Source organism: Saccopteryx bilineata, chromosome X, assembly GCF_036850765.1.
Source record: "Saccopteryx bilineata isolate mSacBil1 chromosome X, mSacBil1_pri_phased_curated, whole genome shotgun sequence".
NCBI classification, from domain to species: Eukaryota; Metazoa; Chordata; class Mammalia; order Chiroptera; family Emballonuridae; genus Saccopteryx; species Saccopteryx bilineata.
The window spans coordinates 15,358,040-15,380,506 of NC_089502.1; the positions used below are offsets into that span (position 1 = coordinate 15,358,040).

The 22,467-nt window shown below is 51.5% G+C and overlaps 2 protein-coding genes across 10 annotated transcripts in view; one reads left to right on the plus strand and one right to left on the minus strand.

Annotated features, from left to right (window-relative positions):
• Window positions 1-12,605, plus strand: part of ELF4 (E74 like ETS transcription factor 4) — a 48,218-nt gene extending 35,613 nt beyond the window's left edge. For both annotated transcript variants that reach the window (XM_066249497.1, XM_066249496.1), the window contains exons 3-9: window positions 2,693-2,864; window positions 3,280-3,372; window positions 4,749-4,940; window positions 5,820-5,903; window positions 5,980-6,172; window positions 6,736-7,104; window positions 7,983-12,605. In XM_066249497.1, coding sequence (XP_066105594.1) covers window positions 2,693-2,864; window positions 3,280-3,372; window positions 4,749-4,940; window positions 5,820-5,903; window positions 5,980-6,172; window positions 6,736-7,104; window positions 7,983-8,787 — 1,908 coding nt within the window. In that variant the 3' untranslated portion in view covers window positions 8,788-12,605. The remainder of the gene's footprint in view (window positions 1-2,692; window positions 2,865-3,279; window positions 3,373-4,748; window positions 4,941-5,819; window positions 5,904-5,979; window positions 6,173-6,735; window positions 7,105-7,982) is intronic.
• Window positions 12,606-16,497: 3,892 nt separating this feature from the next.
• The window catches only part of BCORL1 (BCL6 corepressor like 1), a 68,951-nt gene continuing 62,981 nt past the window's right edge, over window positions 16,498-22,467 (minus strand). For all 8 annotated transcript variants that reach the window (XM_066248995.1, XM_066248997.1, XM_066248998.1 and 5 more), the window contains 2 exons: window positions 21,927-22,080; window positions 16,498-18,494 (listed from right to left, as the gene is read on the minus strand). In XM_066248995.1, coding sequence (XP_066105092.1) covers window positions 18,215-18,494; window positions 21,927-22,080 — 434 coding nt within the window. In that variant the 3' untranslated portion in view covers window positions 16,498-18,214. The remainder of the gene's footprint in view (window positions 18,495-21,926; window positions 22,081-22,467) is intronic.

Consider the following 22,467-nt stretch of genomic DNA (forward strand, 5'->3'; position numbering starts at 1 on the left):
ACCTCAAGTTGTTCAGTTTTACCGAACACCTGCAGTGCCTAGCCTTGTGGAAAGCACTGTGGAAAGAGAAAGAAAAAAAAATCTAACCTTACCTGGGTTCTCAATGCCACTAGTAATTTTTTTACTTGTTTTTCATAGAGGCTGTTTATTGGAGCTCCCAAACTCACGCCTTCCAACCCCAGAAGTGCCCTTTATCCTCAGTGAACAGCCTCTCCTCCAGTCCACAGAGAAGCTCAAATCTGAGGACATTCTCAGTTTCTTCTTTCTTCCCTTTCATTGACAACGTCACTGTTCCCCCACCCTCCACCGCTGGCCTGGGAGAAAGAAGTGTCCCTTTTCCTTTCTAGGGTAACTCTTGCCCCTGTGCATAATCTCTTCTCTCCTGCCTCCTTCAAGACTTCAAACCATTGATCACCCCCTCTTTCTCGTGTATCTTTCAGACTCTCAGACCTTTCTTCTCGGCCCAGACTATCATCAGGTCTCCCCAATCCTAAAAACCCTCTCTTCCGCCCACCTCCTTCAAAATACCACCTTCTTAGTATTTTCTTCTCCTCAGTGTAGGCTCCACCCTCTGTGTTTATTTTCTCACCTTCATTATCTCAGTTTCCAGGAAACAATTTTTATTGCAAAAAATTTTTGTGTCATAAAGACAGAAGAATTGATAACTCTCACACACACACACACACACACACACATTTAAAGAATAACTGTAAAATGAACACCCATGAACTCACCACCCAGGTTAACAAATAAAATGTTGCCTGACCAGTGATGGTGCAGTGGATATATTGTTGACCTGGGACTTTGAGGTTCCAGGTTCTAAATCCTGAGGTCACTCACTGGCTTGAGTGCAGACTCATCAGTTTGAGCGTGGGGTTGCCAGCTTGAGTGTGGTATCATTGACATAATCCTATGGTCGCTGGCCTGAGATCAAAGGTCACTGGCTCAGCTTGAGGTCCCAGTCAAGGCATGTATGAGAAGCGATCAATGAACAACTAAAGTGAAGCAACTACGAGTGATGCTTCTCATCTCTCCCCCTTTCTGCCTGTCTCTCTTTTTCTCTCTTAAAAAAAATGTTACCAGTCTCCTAGAAGCCCTTGATACTTAAAATAATGAGAATCTATTTTATGCCAGGCCTTGTTCTAAGTGCTTTATACATATTGGTCAATTTTAGCAATCTATGGGGTCAATAATATGATCACCCTAATTTTATAAATGAGGAAACAGAAAGGTTAAGTAAGTTGCCCAAGGTCACACTGCCAGTAGAGCTTGGTTTCAAACTCAGGCAGTCTGGCTGTAGATCAGCACAATCCAGTAGAATATTCTTAGATGCTAGTATTCTACACTTGTGTTATCCAGTATGGGACCAATAGTCACATGAGGATTTGGAGCACTTGAACTATGGCTAGCACAACTGAAGAATTGACTTTTAATCTGGAAAAAATGTATTTATATTCAAATAGTCACCTGTGGTTAGTGGCTACCGTATTGGACAGACAGCTCTTAACATCATGGCCTTAATCATTATACCCAACTGCCTGCCCCAGTCTGTCTCTCTATGATCCGTGATAATGTGCCCTAGGGCTCTAGCACCCCCTGAAAATGGTCTAGCCAGGGTGACTACTCAGTGGCCAAACCCAAAGGCATATCATTAATTTTTATTCTTCTAAATCCTTCAAGGAACATTAGAAAGAACTGAAAATTCTCATTATTCTTCCATGAAGAAAGAATTAATAGTCCCATGAAAGAAAATTTGAAAAATATTGAGAAGTAGAAAAAAGGAGAAAAGTCACTAAAAGTTCAACAACTTAAAATGTAATCATTATGAACACTATGATATATTTCCTTCTATACATATTTCTTTAAAAACACTTAAAATCACAGTCCTTATTTTTAATTATTATTTAGCTTTGTTTGGTTTTAGAACAACAATGTCCTCCGGGGGCTGAATTCACATCCTAATCATATTTTCCACTCCCAGGGATTTACCAACCACCCTGTTGAGATCTTAGATACATCTTTTTGACTCACTGAGAGGTATCTCCATTTTAAAGATTTCTAGGGGACCTCAGACTCACCATATCCAGACACTGTTCTTCTCTTTCTTCAAAAACCCTTTCCTTATCTTCCTCTTGAGCCCTTAATTAACATGAACAGTGTTGCTATGCACCCATTGAGTCAGACTGGAAATTGGAACACTGTCCTCCATCCAAGCAGTGACTGGGCCTTCCCTTTCTACCTCTATAATGCCTCTGTTCTTCCATCTTCATTGTTACAGACTAAGCCTTAAGGTGTCCACAATGTGAGCCCCAATCCTGACTGTAGGCTGAGTTCTTCGCCTGACTATAGATCGAGCCCCTCACCTTTGCCCTTGACTTATCCTTTCCCACTGGCCTCTGAAGGAGCCTAACCCTTCCCACAGACTGAGCACCAATCCTGGCCATGGACTAACCCATAACTACAACCAAGTAAAACTGTCTTCTCTTGGTTGAACACAGATAGTAGAGAGCTAACTCACTTCTATTAATTAAAAATTCATTCAAAGCATCACCTAGTGAGGCTGGACCCAGAGCAATGTCATTTTATACAAAGGACAGCTCCTGAGGGTTCTAAGTGTTGGGAATTGCAAGAAGGGCTGCAGCTAACTGGAAGGGGTTGGTGGGCCTTAAACCAGACCCCTCTCTTTCTACAGCTGGAAGACCCCTCAGTGTTCCCAGCTGTGATCGTGGAGCAGGTGCCCTACCCCGAATTGCTGCACCTGTACTCAGGGCTGGAGCTGGACGACGTTCACAATGGCATCGTAGCGGACAGGACCTTGTGCATGACGCAGGATCAAATCTTGGAGGGTAGTTTCATGCTGGCAGGTCTGTCCCCTTCCTGGGCAGGGAAGGGGTAGAAGAGAAAGGAGTCTGTCTTCACGAACAGTAACCCACACACAATGGCTTCTAGTGACCCATGCAGCAAAGGCAAGGCCCCCAACAGCCAGAACTTAGATGGGGCGGTTAGGACAAACAAAAGGTAGCGCCACTTCCTAGAGGAGGAAGCCATCTAAATGGATCCAGGCTCTTTTGAGATGGAGGAGGACAATGAGGAGTGAAGACAGCTGGCGTGGGTGTAGAGTGAAGGTGGGGGATTAGGGTGGGAGGTGCATTGGTCTCTTTCTGGCTGTCCTTTGGCTCGTTAGCACTATGCTCTGGGCTGCCTGGTTATAGCGGTACCCCCCACCCTGTGCCCTAAGAGAACTTTTCTTCTCCTCCTTATCATGGAACCTGGAAACAGATGAAAATGAAGCAACCTCACAAACTATGTCAACCACTGAAGTCTTGCTCAATGTTGAGTCTCCCAACAACATCCTGGATGAGAAGCAGATCTGTAAGTGTGAACCCAGTGCCTTAGCTCAAGGTAACACCAAATGCCGTGGGAAAAGATCGCACCCATGCATTGGATTCTCGGGCACACGTGCATGCGGGCATATGTGCCCACACCCCTGACGTACACAGAACGTGCTCTTGAGCCGTGACTGCAACAGGAGGGGGCTGGAGGGTGCCAAAGACAAAGAAAAGGGGGCCTAGGTGACTTTTCCCCCCAAGTTTTAAATTGTAGTGAAATACACATAAAATAAACCGCCTCAATCGTTCTTCAGCGACCAGCCCAGTGGTACTAAGTTAATTTGTATTGTTGTGTAGCCATCACCACCATCTATCTCCAGAGCCCGTTCCATCTTGCAGAACCAAAACTCTGCCCGGTGAAGAACTGCCCATTCGCCCATTCCTTCAGCCTACTACCCTCCTTTCTGTCTGATTACATCTGACTACTCTAGGTACAGCCTATAGGTGGAGCCATACAGTTTTTGTCTTTTGGAACCTGGCTTATTTCACAGAGTATAATGTCCTCAAGGTTTGTCCATGTTGTAGTGCATGTCAGAATAGACTTCTTTGTTAAGGTTGAATACTATCGGCCAGGGTGACTTGTCAGGCCCCTCTCTCTCTTGCGGGACTCCCAGGAGGACTGTACAGGGTGCGGTTTATTTTCAAATGTCCTGGATCTGGCGCCCCCGCACCCCTTTCTTGTTCTCGGAGGTAGCCCCTCCCTCCCCAGAATGCCCCTGAGGGAGGCTTCTCCTCCAGGACCCCCTAAGGCATTTGCCCCAACTCCACAGGGGGATTGCTGGCCCTGACTGCTCTTCCCAGGGCCACGGGATGCAGTGTGGGCATGAAAGCCCTGAAGTGGCATGCTGAGTCCCAACATTTCTAACTCCGTCTCTGTCACTAGTATTCATTCACGATCCAACAGATATTCACTGAGTGTCTGCTTGTACCATGCACCAACTTGCTGTGTGACCTTCGGCACATGCCCTGACATCTACAGGTCTCAGTTTCCTCATCAGGAAAGCAGAAGAATTGGGCTGTATGCTTTCTAAGGCTCCTTCCAGTTGTAAGAGTGAGAGAATGGCTAAATCAAGGAGCCCTTTGCCCCGGGTGTCGCCTGGAACTTCCCCAACTGTCAGTGGTCTCGAAGTGTGGCAGCAGTGATTGGGGCTGGCTCATGCCCACAGCTCTGCAGATGTTTCCTCTCCTCATGGGGCGAGACACATAAGGCGTTTTCAGGTGTATCCTGTGTTCGGGGCTGAGGAGAACGGCCCCCCCGCCCTCCCTGGGGGCCCGCTGTTCTCCCGAGCACCGGGAGACCACGATCGCACCCTGCACGAGCCCCGTGAGCCCCAGCCACCTCATGCTTTTCTTTTGTAGTCAGCACCTCCGAAATGCTTCCGGACTCAGACCCTGCTCCAGCCATCACTCTGCCCAACTACCTGTTTCCTGTCTCTGAGCCCAATGCCCTGAACAAGGCTGGTGACACTGGTGACCCGGAAGGGCATTCTCTGAAGGAGAAGGTCCCCGAAGAAGAAAGTGCTAAGAAGACTGGAAAATCAAAGAAGAGAAGTAAGTGTGCATACGTGCGCATGCGTGTGTGTGTGTGTGCGCGCGCGCGAGAGAGAGAGAGAGAGAGAGAGAGAGAGAGCGCACCTTCAAGGGATGGGTGGTAGGAGGGGGCAGTTAGGAAGACCATAGAAGTGGGTGGGTCAAGGTCCACAGACACATTAAGAGAACAGCTCTGTTATGACAAGGGTGGACGAAAAGGCCTCCCTTTGAGAAAACCTGGCCTTATCAGTTGGCCAGCCCAAAGCCTGACATTTCTCAAGCCACTACTGTCTGCCCAGCATGGGTGTAAACTCTTCCAGAAGTGCTGATGATCCCAATGGGTTCAATCCTAGACTGGGTGCTCAGACACCAGGCTGGGCCCCCTGGCCAGTCCCTGGCCCCTTGGGGCCTCTGCTGTGTGCTTAGTGTGCTTATCTTCCTTCTGGGAACTCATAGAGCTGAGGCCATATATGGGAGAGGACTTTGGGCTTTCCCAAGCCCCGGTGTTATTTATTTACTCCGGTGATGGCTGGTTGATACTGCCTTGTTGGCATGGCAACCAAAAGCTTAGTGTCGTACTTACTTACACAACAATCACACCTTGAGGCTGCCTTTTCATTTTAAAAATTAAGTTAGTTTGATTCTAATCTAAAGGTGGCTCATGTGTCAGCACCACATGACCCCACATCGCAGCGGCCTTCTGGTCTACTTCTGGGGCCTAAAAAGGAGGGTGGACCACTGGGCAGGTCAGTGCGTGGACACAGCCAAGGAGAATGGGCTCGGGCTTGTCCCATCTGCCTTGCTGCACCCAACCTGATCAGCTGCAGGCTCTCCCTCAGGGGGCCGAGGCCTGCAGCGCTTGCCATGGTCTCAGCCTCACCCTGCTCTCACCTCTCACAGTCCGGAAGACAAAGGGCCACCGCAGCGCCTCACCTGTCACTGACCCCAGCGTCCCCATACGGAAGAAGTCTAAGGACGGCAAAGGTATGGCGTGGAGGCAGGGGAGGTGGGAAGGGAGCAAGGGCACCTGGGCCGGCCCTCACCGCTTACCGCTCCTCAGGCAACACCATCTATCTGTGGGAGTTCCTCCTCGCGCTTCTACAGGACAGGAACACCTGCCCCAAGTACATCAAGTGGACCCAGCGGGAGAAAGGCATCTTCAAGTTGGTGGACTCCAAAGCCGTGTCCAAGCTGTGGGGGAAGCAGAAAAACAAGCCAGACATGAACTATGAGACAATGGGGAGGGCACTCAGGTGGGAGCTGCTGGGGGTCCCTGGCCTGGGGGGGTCACCAAGCTCTTTCTCACTGGCAGGGAGGCCTTCCTGCTTGCCCCTAGGCTCACTCCCCAGGCCCCTTTGGAAGGAACAATCCCCTCCCTCTTGAGGTCTGTCCTAGCCTTTGCTCTTTCGACAGGACAAGAGCATTTTAGGACCTCCCATCCTCAAGAAGATCGTCCTTCACATTCTTTAAGCCAGAGACTAGGGAGGTGGACCCGAGTCACCCACAGCCGCTGTCTCAGGCTGGGGGACTGCTGACCCCCGTCATCCATCTTCCTCTCCCATCCTTCACTCGCCCCCTGTTCTCGGCACCAAAGCAATGCAGGGGTTGGCATCTGAAACCCTTTACACGGACGCTTTGAGTCCTTAGGGAGCGATCTCAGAAATTTCCTAAAAGCCTTCCAAGTGGAAGAGTTGGCCTTCCCCACTGCCCTTGGCCTTGAGCCCCTGCCTGGCTCCAAGCTAGCCTCCGCCTCACGCTTGCCCTGCCGGGAGAAGGCCATCTGTCCGGGACTAACTCTCCACCCCTTTCCCCCCAGATATTACTACCAGAGGGGCATCCTGGCCAAAGTGGAAGGGCAGAGGCTGGTGTACCAGTTTAAAGAGATGCCCAAGGACCTAGTGGTGATTGAAGATGAGGACGAGAAAAGCGACGTGGCAGAAGCATCCCCTAAGGCCTCCGCCTCCTCCGCCAGTGCTGCCCGGCGAGCCAGCTCGAGGGTGTCATCCAGAGCCGCTCCCCAGAGCAAGGGTAGCCCGCCCTGGGAGAAGCCCCAGGCTCAGCATGCTGGTCTCCGGCCGTCTGCCAGTCTGGAATTGGGACTGTCTCCAGAGGAGGAGAGCCCCGCTACCTCCACTGGGCTTGCCTCTCCGCCGGAGGGCCAGGCCAAGCTCCCCAAAGCCGTGAGGTAAGGGCACCCGACTCATTCGGAGTCCTCCCGCAGTAGCTCGAGGTAGGGGGCAGTTCTCAACCTCTTGCAAAGCTCTGCTGTGTCCAGTCTCATGAGGCCATTGCAGGGTTCCTAGAAAGCCAATATGGCACTTGCTGGTCAAGACAAGAAAGCAACTTGCCCGAGGTCACACAGCAAAGGAACGGCAAGGCCAGTACTTGACCTGGGGGCCTCTGGAGCCAGCTGGGGCTGCTCCTGTTCCCACAGAAGGCTCCCCAAGCAGCCACCGGGGGCCTCCATATCAGAGCCTCTCCTCCTAAGCATCCCCTACTCCAAAAACAAGGCAACAGAGGTCACAGGGACACTCAGTCTGCTCCCCTCTGGCCCTCCGGGCCCACCTGGAAAGCTTTTGATACTTCTTGTCCAGGCTGAGAAAGTCCGTTTTTTTCTGAGAAGGTCGGGTTTTGTCTGGGTTGTGTGTATGTAGCTCTCAGCACACTGGCATGGGTCTCTAAGATGCTCTTCTAAGGAGAGAAGGCATTGCAGTGGAGCAGTGAGGACAGGAGCGCTGCAGTCAGAAAGCCTACATGTGAGTCCCTACTGCTAGCTGTGTGACCTAGGGCAAGTGACATAGCCTCTCTGTGCCTCAGTTTTCTCAAACTGTAAAATCAGATTATTAATTTTATTCCACCGTGGGCTGTTTTGAAGATGGGGAGAAATACCGCATGCCAATCATTTTGAGTGTCCCAGAGCTATATACTAAGTGTTTAATAAATTTTAGCCAAAACAGAAACAAAGAAACAAAACACCTTGCGCTCCTTCCTCCTGTGCCTTCCTTTCTAGCCAGTTGGGAGATGCCCCCGCCATACCCAGAGCTGTTTTCTGTTCCTTTTCAGTACTTCCTCAGTGCCTGGCAACATCCACGTTGGAGGGGCCCCCATGGGGTCAGCCTCGGCCGTGACCCTGCAGACAATCCCCCTGACCACAGTGCTCACCAGCGGCCCTCCGGCCAGTACTGCTGCTTCCACCCAGCTCGTTCTGCAGAGTGTTCCACCTTCTTCAACCTTCAAGGACGCCTTCACTCTGCAGGCCTCCTTCCCCCTGAACACCAGTTTCCAAGAGAGCCAGGTGGCAGCACCAGGGACCCCACTGATTCTCAGTGGACTCCCCCAGCTTCTGGCTGGGGCCAACCGTTCCACCAGTACAACGGCACCTTCGGCCCCGGGCAGCGGGGCTGCGGGGCCCAGCTCTCAGCCCCCTGGGACTGTCATCGCCGCCTTCATCAGGACTTCCAGTGCTGCGGCAGCCCCTGGGGTTAAGGACGGGCCACTGAGGCCCACTTCATGTGTGCAGGGCATGGTGGCCGGAGCCCCCATGGAGGGGCTGCTGGTGCCTGAAGAAACCCTGAGGGAACTTCTGAGGGATCAGGCTCACCTTCAGCCACTTCCGGCCCACGTGCTTCCAAGGGGCTCCCACAACCCAAGCCTTCTGGGAAACCAGACTTTGTCTCCTCCCAGCCGCCCCACTGTTGGGCTGACCCCAGTGGCTGAACTTGAGCTGTCCTCAGGCTCTGGGTCCCTGTTTGCTGCTGAGCCTAGTGTGAGCACATCTGGGAGCCTACTGACTAGATCTCCAACCCCAGCCCCCTTCTCCCCATTCAACCCCACTTCCCTCATTAAGATGGAGCCCCCTAACATGTAAAGGGGGTGGGGGTGGGGGTGGGGGTGGGGGGCGGGGTGGAACCCACCAGGCAAAGCGGAGCAGCGTTTTCACATGGACTGCCTCGAGCAGAGACTGACTTAAGTAGCTCACCTCCCCTTAGATTTCCGTGGGATGTCAGTGCACCAGACTTCCCATGCCTCACCCCTGCCTGACATCACCACGGCCAAACCATGCCCAGTTTCAGCATCCCTGGCATCAGACCATGGCTTTCAAGAGCAGTAGGGGATAAGTTCTTGTCAGGGTACTGGGCTGCTGTGATGAAGGACAGCCTCCCGAGAAGCTGCTGGCCAAAGTGCGGGCAGGAGCTTCATGGGAAGAGTTGTTTTTGCCTGGCTGTGTCTCCCCATCTGTTCCCTCGTCGGGAAATGACTGCCCCGCATGTGAATATCTCCTTCTGCATTTCTCTGGCAAAGACAAGGATGCAGCTGTGAAGTCTTCGATAACAGTCTCTTTGTGGGTCAGCCCCAGAGATGAGGACTGTTGTTGTTCTTGTTGTTGTTGAGGAATTAAGGAAGAGAATTCTCTAGTTCCTTTTATACAAACCAAGATTCCTTTGGAGACTGGGGTACAGGTGGGAATCCCCCAGTCTGAAGAGCTGTCACGAAGCTGGAGCAGGTCCAGTGTAGAAGAGCTGCGATTGGGGTGTGTGTGGGAGCAGCTGCAGCCCTAAGAGACAGGAGAAGGCCGAGTGGGGTGAGAGCAGGAAGAGACAGGGAAGGGAGCTCGGCCCTGGGGAGCAGCCCCAGCCTGGACCAGGGCCTTCTTCCGGGAGCTGGCCGTGGTGCCCACGCCACTCGCCAGCACATCTGGGACCCCGACCACCCCCGAAGGCTGTGCTGAAGGGTTAGGGGGGCTGCCCCACCAGGGTAAAACCTAGCCACCGACTCTCCAGGTAGGGCTGACTTAATTGAATGTTTGTACAAGGCCTGGGGCTGTCGGACCAGTCATTGTGCCTGGCCTACACCCCGAATCTTGGGTTCCCTCTTGATTAATTTCGCTTCTGCTGTCTTGCTGCTGTCAGGCACTGCGGGGGTAGCTATGCAGCGGTGCAGACCAGTCGGCCTCCCTCACCGCTCCGTGGGGGCCGCGCAGCCAGCCTCTGCTCATCTCGTAAGCTTGCCCGCCCGCCCGCCCCGCCGCGGCTACAGCACACAGTCACCCGGACTGTTGCCCCTCTTCTCCAGCTTTGGCACCTGACCCTGATTCCTCCTCCACCAAGGAGCCAGGAGCCAGCAGGTGTGGCCTACCGTGGATTCTTGCTTCCGTCTTTCCTCTTTCTGAGGAGGGGTCGGCCGGTTCTCTCTGAAAGTCAACTCCTACACCTAGGGCCTGGATCTCCTCCTCTCTCCTTTGAATAAGCTTGCCCCTCTCCTGCCAAGTGTGGGGGCAAAGCTAAGAGCCAAGACACATCAGCCTTGGAAACAATTTTGTTGTCTAGTGAATTTGGTTAATGTGAATCCGTGCCTCAGGACCTTTGCTATGTCCTCAGTACAAAACCATCCACTTGATCTAACTACCTCCCCAGGTTGCTGTTCCCTCTCTCTGTTCCGTTACTGCCCAGACTACTGTCACCCTCACTCACTCTCTTCTTGTTTCTCCCCCAGGAGGGAACTGTATATATGTGCATGTGCATTTATTACATACCATCCGCACTTGGCCTTACAGTGCTTTTTTCTAGCAGTTCAGTTTATTATGACAATTTCCTGGTGGGGGGTAGTAAAGCATCTTGAGAAAGTCAGCTAAGTGTTTTTTTGGGTTTTTTGGCATAAAGATGCTGCATAGGTTAGCGGTAGCCCTGTCCACCTCACCCCCCACTCCATAGAAATCTGTAGGTCACTGATATATTCATGGTGACATCAAATGTCTTCAAAATCCTTGGCCCCTATGAGCCCTCACAACATGTGACACTAGTTCCCATCGCCTCCTGCATTAGCTGGGCCCAGCTGTGCCCCCCGTTACCCATTCTCTGTGCCGTGCTGGCTTTGGGTCCACCCTCTTGGCTCTGGCTCGGCTCTGTAAGGATGAGTCTGAAATCCAGAGCTGCAGCCGCTACTTTTCTCCTCAGCTCCTGGCTCGGTTCACACGTCCAGGGGGCTGCCGGACATTTCCACCGAGGTGACTGCCAGGCCCTCAAAGACAGCCCTTTTCCCAAAAGTTGATTTTGAAAGTTGCTACACATATACACACACGCACACACCTTTTCCAAGAAAATAAAGCTGTCATGACTTGCTTATTTCTGTTAATGGTGCCACCACTTTCCTGACAATCTAAGCTCAATATTTGACATTTCAGAGCCAACTTATGGCTGCCTTCACTTGACCTTGTCCTCTCCCCCATCTCCTGAAGTCCAGTGCTGTTTGCCATGTCTCTCAAATCTGGCCTCTCTTCCACATTTGCAGAGCCTCAAACTACCCAGAGCTTATCCCCTCCCCAGACACATCCAGAGCCCCACTGTGACCTATCTTGTCCCCTCCAATCTTCCAGGGTGCCAATCGGATCTGCTTAAAAGCCTACAGGGGCTCCTTATTGCCTACAGGCAGGGGTGACACTCAAAATAACCTCCAGTCCATTCTAGGCACCTGGGCATTAACCCTTTATTTGCTGAGTCACAAGGTGGTCCAGGGATTCTGGAGAAAGGGTGAGAGGTACTTTAGGGCTCAAGGCAGTAGTTCCAATAGTATTTTGAGCTTAGCATGGTCCCAAGTCCTTGACCTTCCAGCAAGGTCCTTCACCTTGAGTCCCGTCTGATTCTCCCATTCATCTCTTACAGTGCTTCCCCCCGCCAATGTATTGCTGCAGCCAAACCAATGGACCTACTGGCCTTTGAATAAGACTCTGTTCAAGTTTCCCACTTCCCTGTTTTTACTTTACTTGGTTCTGTTCAACCAGAATGTTTCTCCCACCCCACCAGTATCAACTGAATACTATCCATCCTTCGAGACTCAGTTCGTGGAAGCTGCCTTTCCTGAGTCCTTTATTTGGAACTTGGAGCAATTGCTGCTTTTTTGGTAACTGATCACAAACAGCCTGTGCCATCTCCTCTGTTATAATCACAAACTGTTACTTCAACCTTCAAAGACCTGGACTTATTTAGTCTCCCTAATTAGTGTGTTACTTTCTGAGGGGCGGGACTGCATCACCCACAGAGCAGGGCACACTACATACAAGCCATCTAGGAAGCATCAGCAAATGCTTACTGATTGAGCTGGTGAGTGATGGGGCCCAAATTTTGAGGTAGGTGACCCCAACCTCCCCTCTGCACAGGCACTCACCCCAGGTGCTCCACTGCCCAGGGCCTGCACCCCTGGGCCAGTGCCCTTTTGGCTCTCCCCCACCCCACCCCCCAGCCTCCACACCTAAGAGTTGTTACTACTTTGAATGTCCTCTACCGGGAAAGAAACTTCCCTGTCCAGTTTCTTTCCTAACTCAAAGTGTTAAGTTAGCTAATATGACAAACTAACCTGTGCTGATATCGTTATGGGTGAGGGCCTGAGGAGGACCTCAGGAGAAGGGTTTCTTCTAACCAGGGTCGTGTGGTAACATCTCTGCTTTTGCAATGGTTTAATGGAGTCAAGACACCTGCACCTTGCCCCCAGGAGCTGATGTATTACTCCCTGCCCTGGGCTCCTACAGCACTTTGTATATACCTCTTACTGTAGCAGTTAGCACATGGTAGTTCCTTAGTTACATGTTTCTGTGTTTCCCCTCCAATAGACTGTGAGCTCCTCAAGGACAGGGACTGTGTGCTAGTCACTGATGTATCCCCAGCGCCTAGCACAGTGCCTGGCACACAGTAGGTGCTCAATAAATGTTTATTGAAAGAATGAATGAGTCTTGTGTTTAATCTGGGAATTTCAGCCCTATGCTAAGGCAGGAAAGAGAGGGTGGAGGACAACCCGTACTTGTGGGCTATCACAACTTTTTAAATCTTTCGTACAACACTGCAGACAGCTGCTTTCTTTGCCCGTGTCTGGGACCAGAAAGAGGCCAAGGTTGCCTCTATCTGTGCCTTTGCTGTCCCCAGGTGTTGAGAGAGACTCCTGAACTCCTGCCCTTCACTGCTGCCCCTTCCTGGGAGAGCCTTATGACCATTTCCTTACTCCTGGGTGGGACTGAGTGACTGAAAGGTCAGGTTTAGTGGAGGGTTAGGACAAGAAGCTATTCTCACGAATATAGAGATCTTTCTGACCCAATCCAGCTCCAAAGCTGCTGGATCCGAGGCGAGTGAGCTCACTCCCCTTCCAGCAGTTCCTCCAGGCAGTCGCAGCCTCTGAGAACCTCTGCTTTGGCACACCGGACATGGCGGGGCAGTCGTCCAGCAGGCGGTGCTGTGCAGCCCAGGGCTGCAGGCGGGTGGCCTGGCCGAGCCCAGGAAAGGAAAGGCGGCCGGGGCGGGGCCTGCCGCTCCGGCAGAGGCTGCCAGGGCCGGCATCTTTCGTCCCTCTGCCCTGACCCTGAGCCCTCAACTATCCCTGAGTGACTTCGGCTTCCACCAAGGCCTTCCAATGCTCTGGAGCTTCGAACTTTCCCCGGGCTCCGGCCCCCTCCACTTTTCAGGATAAATGTAGCCCTGGATTCCACACCCTCTCCCCATTGGCTGGCTGCGCCCTGACCCCGCCCTGGAGGGCCCTCCCTGACCCCCGACCCGCAGGTGAGCCCTCCGAGGCCCCGAAGCACAGCTGCCATGCTCCCTCCCCGCCCCTCCACCCGCGGACGCTGCTAGTGTTCTGAGGCCGCAGGGCGCCCGGCCTGCTCCACTGCCCATCCGTGGCCTGCCCTGCCTTTATTTTTCTCTTTTAATGGACTCTATTGGGGTGACAGTGGTTAACAAGATCATATTAACAAAATTAACAAGCGGCCTGTTTTTAACTACACTTCCACGGAGCGGCCGCTTTCTACCTTGAAATCGGAGAGTGATCAGGGCGCCCGCTACCCCTGTTTGCCAGTGGAGGGTAACGACTGCCTGCAGCGTGAGCCGGCAGCCTGGCTCCAGGGCGGCCGCTGGGCTGGGATGCATCGCCACCGGCGCCCAACTCCGCTGGATTTCCAGCCCCGCCTCGCTGCGCCAGTCCTGGTTTAGGGGAACACGTGGAGCCATAGCCCGCCAGGCCACAGGATCCAGAAGGCCGAGCACTAACCCCCAGGCCCGCAGCTAAGTATACGGACCCTCTTACCCAGCCATGCGCAGGCCTTAGCGGTCAGGACACAATAAAAACACCTAATAAGCTTCCCCCATTATAGGTCAGAATATGGAAGGGACAAGAGTTTAATGTCCAATCTTCCCCCAGCCCCTAATCCCCCAAATAGGAACGCAGAGATGGCAGGCTGTCATTCCTCCTGGAATGTGGTCCCTTGAACAGGACCTACGTTTCAGCCCTGCACCCCAAAGAGGTACATTCTGGTAAGACCATCATCCACTGTAGGCTCATGAGCTCGGCATGTGAGAGGAATAGCTTCAGTTAAACAGCCATGTTTTCTCTTCCGTGGTTGGAAAATTGAGCTCCATTTGGCAGATGCAGCAAGTAAGGCTCGGAAATATTAGGTTCTTGCCCAAGGTCAATCAACCTAGGTCATCAGTGGTGGAGCTGGCACTTTCACTGAAGCCACACTGAAAGGATTAGGAGGTAATTTGGTAAAAGGCCACTGTCCTCACCCCAATCTCCACCAGGGTGCAGATTTCCTATCAGGCCCAAGCCTCCTGCTTTGATCTTCCCGCCTAGGCTGAAGGGCAGTGAGTGGGCTCGGGAAAGCTGTGGGAAAGGTGTGGCGTAAGGAACCCAAAAGCAAAAGAAGAAGAAACTGCTGTTTGGTTCCACCTTGAACTCTTCCTACTTCCTCCAGAGGAACAAAGGGTGTGTGCATTCACACACACAGACCAGGTACCAGTAGCTGACAGGACTCCACAAAAGAACACTGCCTGCTCCTTTGGGTCACTCTGACTTTGCCCACAGCATCTTCTTCCCCCTGAAAAGGAAATAAATCCTTGTCGAACCGCTTTCCCTGCATCCATTTTTTCCTTCAAGGAATCTCAAGCACTTACCTTTTCCTCCCCCCTGTCCCACCTTCAACACATTTTTACCACGGTTACTACCGTTACTACCGTGTCCAGGCTTCCATGGGTCCCTATCACCTAAGGCAAAAAGGCCAAGCTATGCTGCCTTGCCATGGACTGCAGCGCTCCTGTGTCCTCCCTCCCCATCCCGCCCTTCCAGCTGCAGCGACACTGAAGTGGGTTGTCGTTTCCTGCACATACCATCATCTTCTTTGTCCCCATGCCTTTTCTCTGATTGTCTCCTTAATTCAAAGGCTTTTCCCTGCCACCCTGAATTCCTACTTTTCTATCACAGCATATGGGCGCCACCTCCCCCAGAAAGTCTTCCCGACCACCCCAGTGCGCTTGTCCACCTCTTCGCACTCCCAGACTGTCCTGGGCCTGAGTGCTTGCACTCATCATGTGGTTCTCATGACCTATTGACATATCCGAGTTCTTGACGGCCAGTGCCAAACAGGAACTGACCTAGAATCAGTACTGTTATGAGGTTGTTTGGGAACCTGAGAAAGCGCCTATTCTAGAGGGCCTCAGGATGAGAAAGTAGGGAAGCAGACAGGTGAGGATGATTCGTGCTGGGGCTCCTAAGGGATGATACTCCTCCATCTGCTCAGAAAGACTCTGGCTGGGGCTACTCCTGGGGTCTGAGCAGAGAGAAGCTCAGTTCTTTTCTGGGGCTGGATTCCAGCTGGCCAGACCTGCAGATCTCCGGGCCTATACACAGACAGACCTCTCCAGAGACCTAAGCCACAGTGAGAGGCCCGAATGATACTGCTTCCAATGGCCTCCCAGGCTTGTCCAACATGCCCTTCCCACACAAACTGCAGTAGGTACTTTCTGCCGTCAGTGGTCAGAAGGAATCACAGCTTCCACCACGGTATTTCAGAAGTGGGAAGAAAAGCTCTAAAATTCAGGGCATCCACGCAAGTTGAACATCTTGCCTTTATAATTGTTGGATTTAGGAAACCAGAACCTTGGAAGGTCTGCACTATGTGGATGGGCAGCCAGGACAGGGGCCCAACTGTGAGGTCTGATATAAGACCTGGCACTCACATGCCCACGTGGGTGGTCCAGGGCAGAAAGAGCCAGAGGCAGGTGGTTTCCTTGTTAGAGAGGTCCATGCCTCGGCTATGGAAGAGAAGGCTCCTTCCTTCAGTGTGCACACCCAGGCACATACAGCCTAAGCCAATGCAGGGAAGCAATTCTTCCCAGGACCTGCCCCTCCTTCTCCTTTCCGTTCCACAGATTGCCCCAGTGGCCCAAATATCCACTAGCCGCTCCTCCCTGTTCTCCTCTGCTGCACCTGAAGGACCTGAGCTTTCCCCTCTGACCTCACCAACATGCCCGTCTTCTTCAAAAGTGGAAAACCCGATACCGGAGAACAGCAAAGAGAGACAGGAGACGGGAGACCTGACACAGGTTTTCAGTATGTAAGTGTTTTTGACTCCACAGCCAGTTGCTTAAAATGAAACATAAAGGGCAGCAGAATACACACCCAAATGCAAAAAAGTAAAGGCAAACATAAAATAAACCACAAAATACCATGAACCCCAACAAAACCAAAAAATTAAAAACCCCAACCCCCTCAACTATATATATATATATATATATATATATATATATATATATATATATGTAGTTTGTTTTGTTTGTTTGTTTTAAAAGGGAGAACAACTGTTCAAAACCAACTGGGCAGTATGGTGCGAGTGGGGAGCAGTCCTACAGAAAGGGGCTGAGAACCTCCCCCTAGCAACGAGGAACAAACACAATACAAAGAAAATAACCACCGATGCTCCTGAGTGGGTCAGGAGTCTCCTGAGAACAGATTGTCCTCATCCTTACACTGGCTTTTTTTTGTCTTTTTTTTTTTTCCATTTTCTTCTTTTGTTGTTGTTGTTTTAGCACCTGTACAATAAAACCGTACCATCTGCAACCAGAGCCGGCCACAGCTGGGCCCTCCTGCCTTTCGATGGCACATACTCTCTACAAGGATTGTTCGGAAAAATAGCAATTGGTAGAAAAATAAGAACAGGAGTGGGAAAGACAATTCCACATAGGGGCAGGGACAGGGAAGCAGCCCAAGCTCCTCCCTCTCTCTCCCTGAACAAGCCCAGTGCTGAAGGCTGCGCACTCAGCCCCAGGTCCTGCCCGGGACCAGTCTCCTGCCCACACCTAGGAAACAGCTGAGGCCTGAACTTCACAACTGGCAGTCAACCCCAGAGCTCTGCAGACCCCCAAGAAGAAAACTGTGCAGAGGGAGGAGGAAGGAGAGAGAGGAAAGAGAGAAAAGGGGTCCTGTCAGTCTGATGATGGGGAGAGACTGGGGGGTGAGGGCTGGGAGGCTCAGTGTCAGAGAGGGTGACGGGTAACTGGGGTAGGGCGACAGGGGGTGCGGGTGGAGGGGGAGAGCCGCAGGGCCACACCCTTATCGTGAGCTCCGAGGGGAGCAGTGAGGAAAGCATGAGGAGGGGGTGACCTTACCCTTTAGGCCCATTCTCAACTCTCCTCTATCAGAGTCACTCATTAACCCCTCAGTCCCACAGTCCTGTCCCTTCCCCAGTAAACACTAATCTCAAGACAGCGGGGCTGCTGCAAAGGGTGGGGGGTGGTGAGAGAGAAGAAACTGGGGGTAGGGGAGCACCAAAGCCTCAGGGTTTACCCCCAAGCCCCCAGCCCTGGGTCAGCACCAGCCACTGTCATTAGTCCTAAGTGGATGAGCCTGTCCCTCTGGGCCCCTTCCCACTGGGGGACAATGTTGTCAGAGGGAGGGAAGGAGCAGCTCCAGATCTCATCAAGAAAACAAAAACAAAACAAAGAAAGGAGGTGAAGAAAGTCCCTCAATACAAGTTGTCTCAAATTATCACAGTGATACAGACTTATCAGAAACCAATGAAACACAAATTAAATACTAATAAAATAAATACTATGGAAGACAGAAGAACACAGGGGAATGGAAGGGGCACACAGAGATTTCGGCTTTTCTCCTTTCTCCTCCAGACAGGCCACGGCCACCCAGGACCCAGGTTTGGTCTGGTCATATATAAGGAGGCCAGTCCAAGGGACCCTGGTGCCACCTCCCACCACCCCCAGGACCTCTTGTCCTCAGACATGGAGTTTAACTTTCCACCCCCATCACCAACCACAAAACAATAACAATGACAAGGAGATGAGAACTAATTGTAACCCCCCCCCAAAAAAAATCCAGTCACTAATGCTGGCATTGATAAGGCGGCTTCTTGTTGGTCCGTATTATTGCCTCATTCTGCAGTCTGGTGCGCTCAGTGGGGGGAAACATGGGAGGTGGGGAAGGGTGAACTCGGGAGGAGAAAGAAGAAAAGGGAGGAGCTGTGTTCCCCGTCAACTATTCCAAGGGTGGAACTCCACCTCGGACCCCAGGAGCCGTAGTATCTCGGGCTCATACCGCACCAGCTCCACAGTCTCAGAGGAGCCAGGGGGGCACTCCTCCATGCCTCCGGGCCGCTCGGCAGGGGTCAGCAGCTGACTGGAGGCCACCTGCCTGTAGAACTCAGCCTTGGGCAAGGTGGTAATTTCAAAGTGCGGGAACCGAGCCTGAAAGATCCTCGAGGAAAGCTTCAGCCTCTTCAGGACGTCAGTAAAGAGAAACCAGTTGCAGGGCCTGAAAGAGGCAAGGATGGAGGTCAGGGGAGGGGGCTGAGGGGAAGCGGCAGGCGTGCTGGAAGCACTCTGGAAGGCCCAGGGGAGTGAGTTGCCAATCGGACTACCCCCCACCACTAACCCAGAGGCTCCTTGGGTGTAACTGAGGCAAAATTTTTCTCCTGCCTCCTCTGTTGGCTGGCCCGGCTTTCAGCTGAATGGCCAGCACTCAACCCATGACTGACCTCTTCCAAAGAGTGGGAGCAGGAGGCGAAGGGGTCTTCCAGAACCTACAACTCTTAGCAGGCTTCCCCAGACTTCTACTGGCACCATGAGCTGGAATTTACCATCTGCTGGGACCAGTTCTCCTTCGCACCGACCCCGAGGAGCCCGGCTGGTTTCCCTTTCCTGCTCTCACTGCTGCCTCCCTGGCCTCCTTGTTCTCCAAGATCTTCCCCAGCAGAGGGGGGCCATGGAGAAAAGCCGAAACTGTGGGTAATCCAAAAGGCATTTCTCTTTGGCTCTGGAATGCATTAGACAAGTTTGTTCTCCAGCGGCAGCACCGTTGTTCTGCAGGGCTGGAGCTCATGTTACAGCCAGCCTGCCTCTGCCGACTGGGTGGCAGCCTGGGGACAGCTGGGCGGGGTGCCGGAGAGGCCCATCATGGGCCAATCGCTTGCACTGACTAAACCAGGAAGAAATGCTGCATCCCCATGTCAGTGATCCCTGTTTCCAAGGCTTTCCCTTCTTGTCATTCATTCCAAGGTCCCGTGTCTAGTCTTCATCACTTTCGGCCTGGACTAGTTGCATGTTGCATCAGCCTCCTAGCTGGTTTCCCGCTGCCAAGAGTCACTATTCTGCCACCCACCCTCACTGGATCCGCTGTTACTATTAGTTTTCTAGAAAGAAGATCAGACTGTTCACTCATTCCCTGAACAGCTTTCAATGGGTCCCCAGTATCTCCAGCAAAAACAAAACCACTCCAAATTCTTTTGCATGATAATCTGCAAGACGCTTCAAACATTATGATCCCGTTGAACCTCTCAGCTCAACCTCCAGCCAATAACACACACACACTACTGCCACCGCCACAGCCAAGTGCCAACCCTTTGGGGAAGACCAGTCCTGCTTTCAGAACTTTCAGAACTTGCATCTCACCATCTTAGTGCTTTTGCTTGTGCCACACACCCCCTCTGGCCCAATTCAGACACCATATCACCTGTGAAGCCTTCCCCTAATAGAGCTGGTTGCTCGTCCCTGGCCCCTGATCCAGTCTCTGGAGCTTGGTTCACACTCGTATTATACTACTTATAATAGAGCCCATTTCAGAAAGGATACAAAAGAAATGTAAACGATGGTTCTCTCTGTGGCATAGGAATGGGGGCTAGGGGCGGGCTGGCCTGTTCTTTTTCACTTGATACTCTTCTGAACTGTTTGAGTTGTTTGCAACAATAAATCTGCTTCGGACATTTGGTCTCTTATTAGAGTTAACGGTATACCCGTCTATCTCTGCCATGAGACTGGAGACTCTTTGAAGGCCAGAGTTGTATTATGGTCCTCGGCATTTGACCTGGTGCAACTGCTTAAGAGATATTTATACAATTGAAGGTTCTATACAGTGCGTAACTGTCTACTGAGTCCCCCAATTTTTATCCCTAAAATGCAACACTTCTTCCAAATGAGTGCAAACTGTCATCTTACACAATCAGGCAATGAAGTATTCTGGGTCACGGGAAGGGATGACAGATAGCATGCGCTTGAACCATTAGAAAGGAAAAGCCCCTGAACATTGACATAGCGATCAGAACTCAGTTTTGCTTTAATGATATAGAAGGCACTTCTAAACCCCACAGGGCCTCAGAAGGCCATTCATAGTTCTTGAATCAGATGGAACTGTCACACTGTGGTGCAGCTGTGTGGAAGGGCAGCCGTGGATGAGGTGCTGTAAGGGGCGGCAGCAGGGGAGCCCTGTCACCCACCCCGAGCTCTTGACCGAAAACCTGTCTGCCGCCCTGCTAGCTCAGAGGCGTGCGGCCTCGGTTGGCTGTGTTCTGTCCACACCTAAAACACAACTACCCTGGTCCTTTTACTGCCTGGGGCCCAAGATCCTGTTTCAGAGAAGGAGGTACTGAATACTTTGGAGGAATTAATTAACTGTGCAATACTATATCCCAGAGGCCCAGCCCCGCCCTCAGGGATCAGCTTATGCCCAGAAGAATAAGGACCAAAAGCCCCTGAAACTTTATCCCTACTAGTATCATCATATAAGCTATTTTTATTCTTATCAGGCATGGGGGAAGGGATGCAGAGAAACTGCGGTTGAGTGAGTGGTTAGAGTCCTCACCAGAGGGGCTTGCTTGAAAGGCTCCTAACCCACTGTCCCCTCCTGTCTGTATCATGTACACTTCATGGGTTTTGCTTTTTTTTTAAGGCTCTGACATTAGCCATGGCCGGTTAGCTCAGTTGGTTAGAGCATCGTCCTGAAATCCCCAAGGTTGCAGGTTCAATCGCCTGTCAGGGCACATATGGGAAGAGACTAATGAATGCACAACTAAGTAGAATAATAAGTGAATGCTTCTCTCTCTCTCTCTCGGTCTCTCTCTCCCTTGAATCAATCTATACATTTCTAAAAAACTTAAAAAGGACCTGATATTTTAAAGATTAGGTATCAAAAAAAAAAAAAAGTAGCCATAGAAGTATTTGCAGAGTTATTTGAAATATGTGAAGAAGACACCAAGAAGAGAATACTCGATGAAGGCTCAGAGAAAAAGGACAATTCATCTTCCATTGTCCTAACCAGCACTGCATACATGGCCACACGGCCAACCCGACAAACACCATGGCCTACAGGCTATCCAGCTCCCTCCTGCATCATCAAATAAAGATTAAAACTAGGCTCACTGTAATGTCAAGTGTCAGGTAAACTTTAGTGTCCAAATATGGGTGACCCCACTATAATATACACAGTGCCATTGCACCGGTATTGAGGCTGTGAGACACCAGCCTCTGGGTTGCTTAAGGACCCCACTGCCTTATAGCTATGGCAACCATATGTCATGGCTCTTCCAAGAATCTCAATTTCAAATATTCTGTCTGGCTGTCCCCAAAAACCACAAAAATGTTCCAGAGATTCTAATAGTTCATCAGTCCATATGTCTCCCAGATCATCTCTTACATCTAGGAACAGAAAAAAAAATCCTTCACAAAGTGAATCTAGATTTAGGGGTTAGGAAATAAATAGTCAATGTATCTAGAGCTTACAGCCTCTATTGTGAAGAGAACCAATTGGAGCTGGAAAGTCAGGCTGGCCTTGGTCATATACTGTCTCCCTCACGCCCAGCACTTGTTCTCCAGGTCTCAGCTTCCTTCTGGAGAATGTCACCCTTCCCAGGGGGCAGGCCAGGGACTGCCAGGGTCCTGGAATGTGGTCCCCACAGATATTTCAGACACTTACCCGTGTGACACTGACACTTGCAGGTTGTAGCAAGGGAGAAGAGGCTTGTCTGAGAGCTCAAACATAAAGTCATCCTTTTCCCCTTCATCTCCTTCGTGATCCGAGTTCCCAGGGGGATTATGTAGGAGGTCACAGGCAAACCCTTCTTTTTCCTCTGTAAGGAGATCACACAGGGAATTAGCACTGAGCCACATGCACAAAACCGAAGAACAGAAATGGTCCAGCAAGACCAAGGTGGGTGATTAGAAGGTAAACAACCAGCCTGCGGATGCATGGCCGGGGCCAAGGTTCAATGACCCCTATGGCTCCCGTCCTGGGCAGGGCATGTGAAAATTCTAGCCCTGAAACACAGTAGTTTTTTGTGGTCAGAGACTCATTATACTACTCCACCTTCAACTGGAAAAAAGCAAGGTGGTGTGAAGAATGAGCTGCTCAACTGCCGGAGATGAACGTCTGAAGATTCCGTCACAGTTAAAGTGAAGGTAAAACACCTGCCCATCACTTCCCCCAGTCTTCCCCAACCACCCCAGCTGCCCACTGC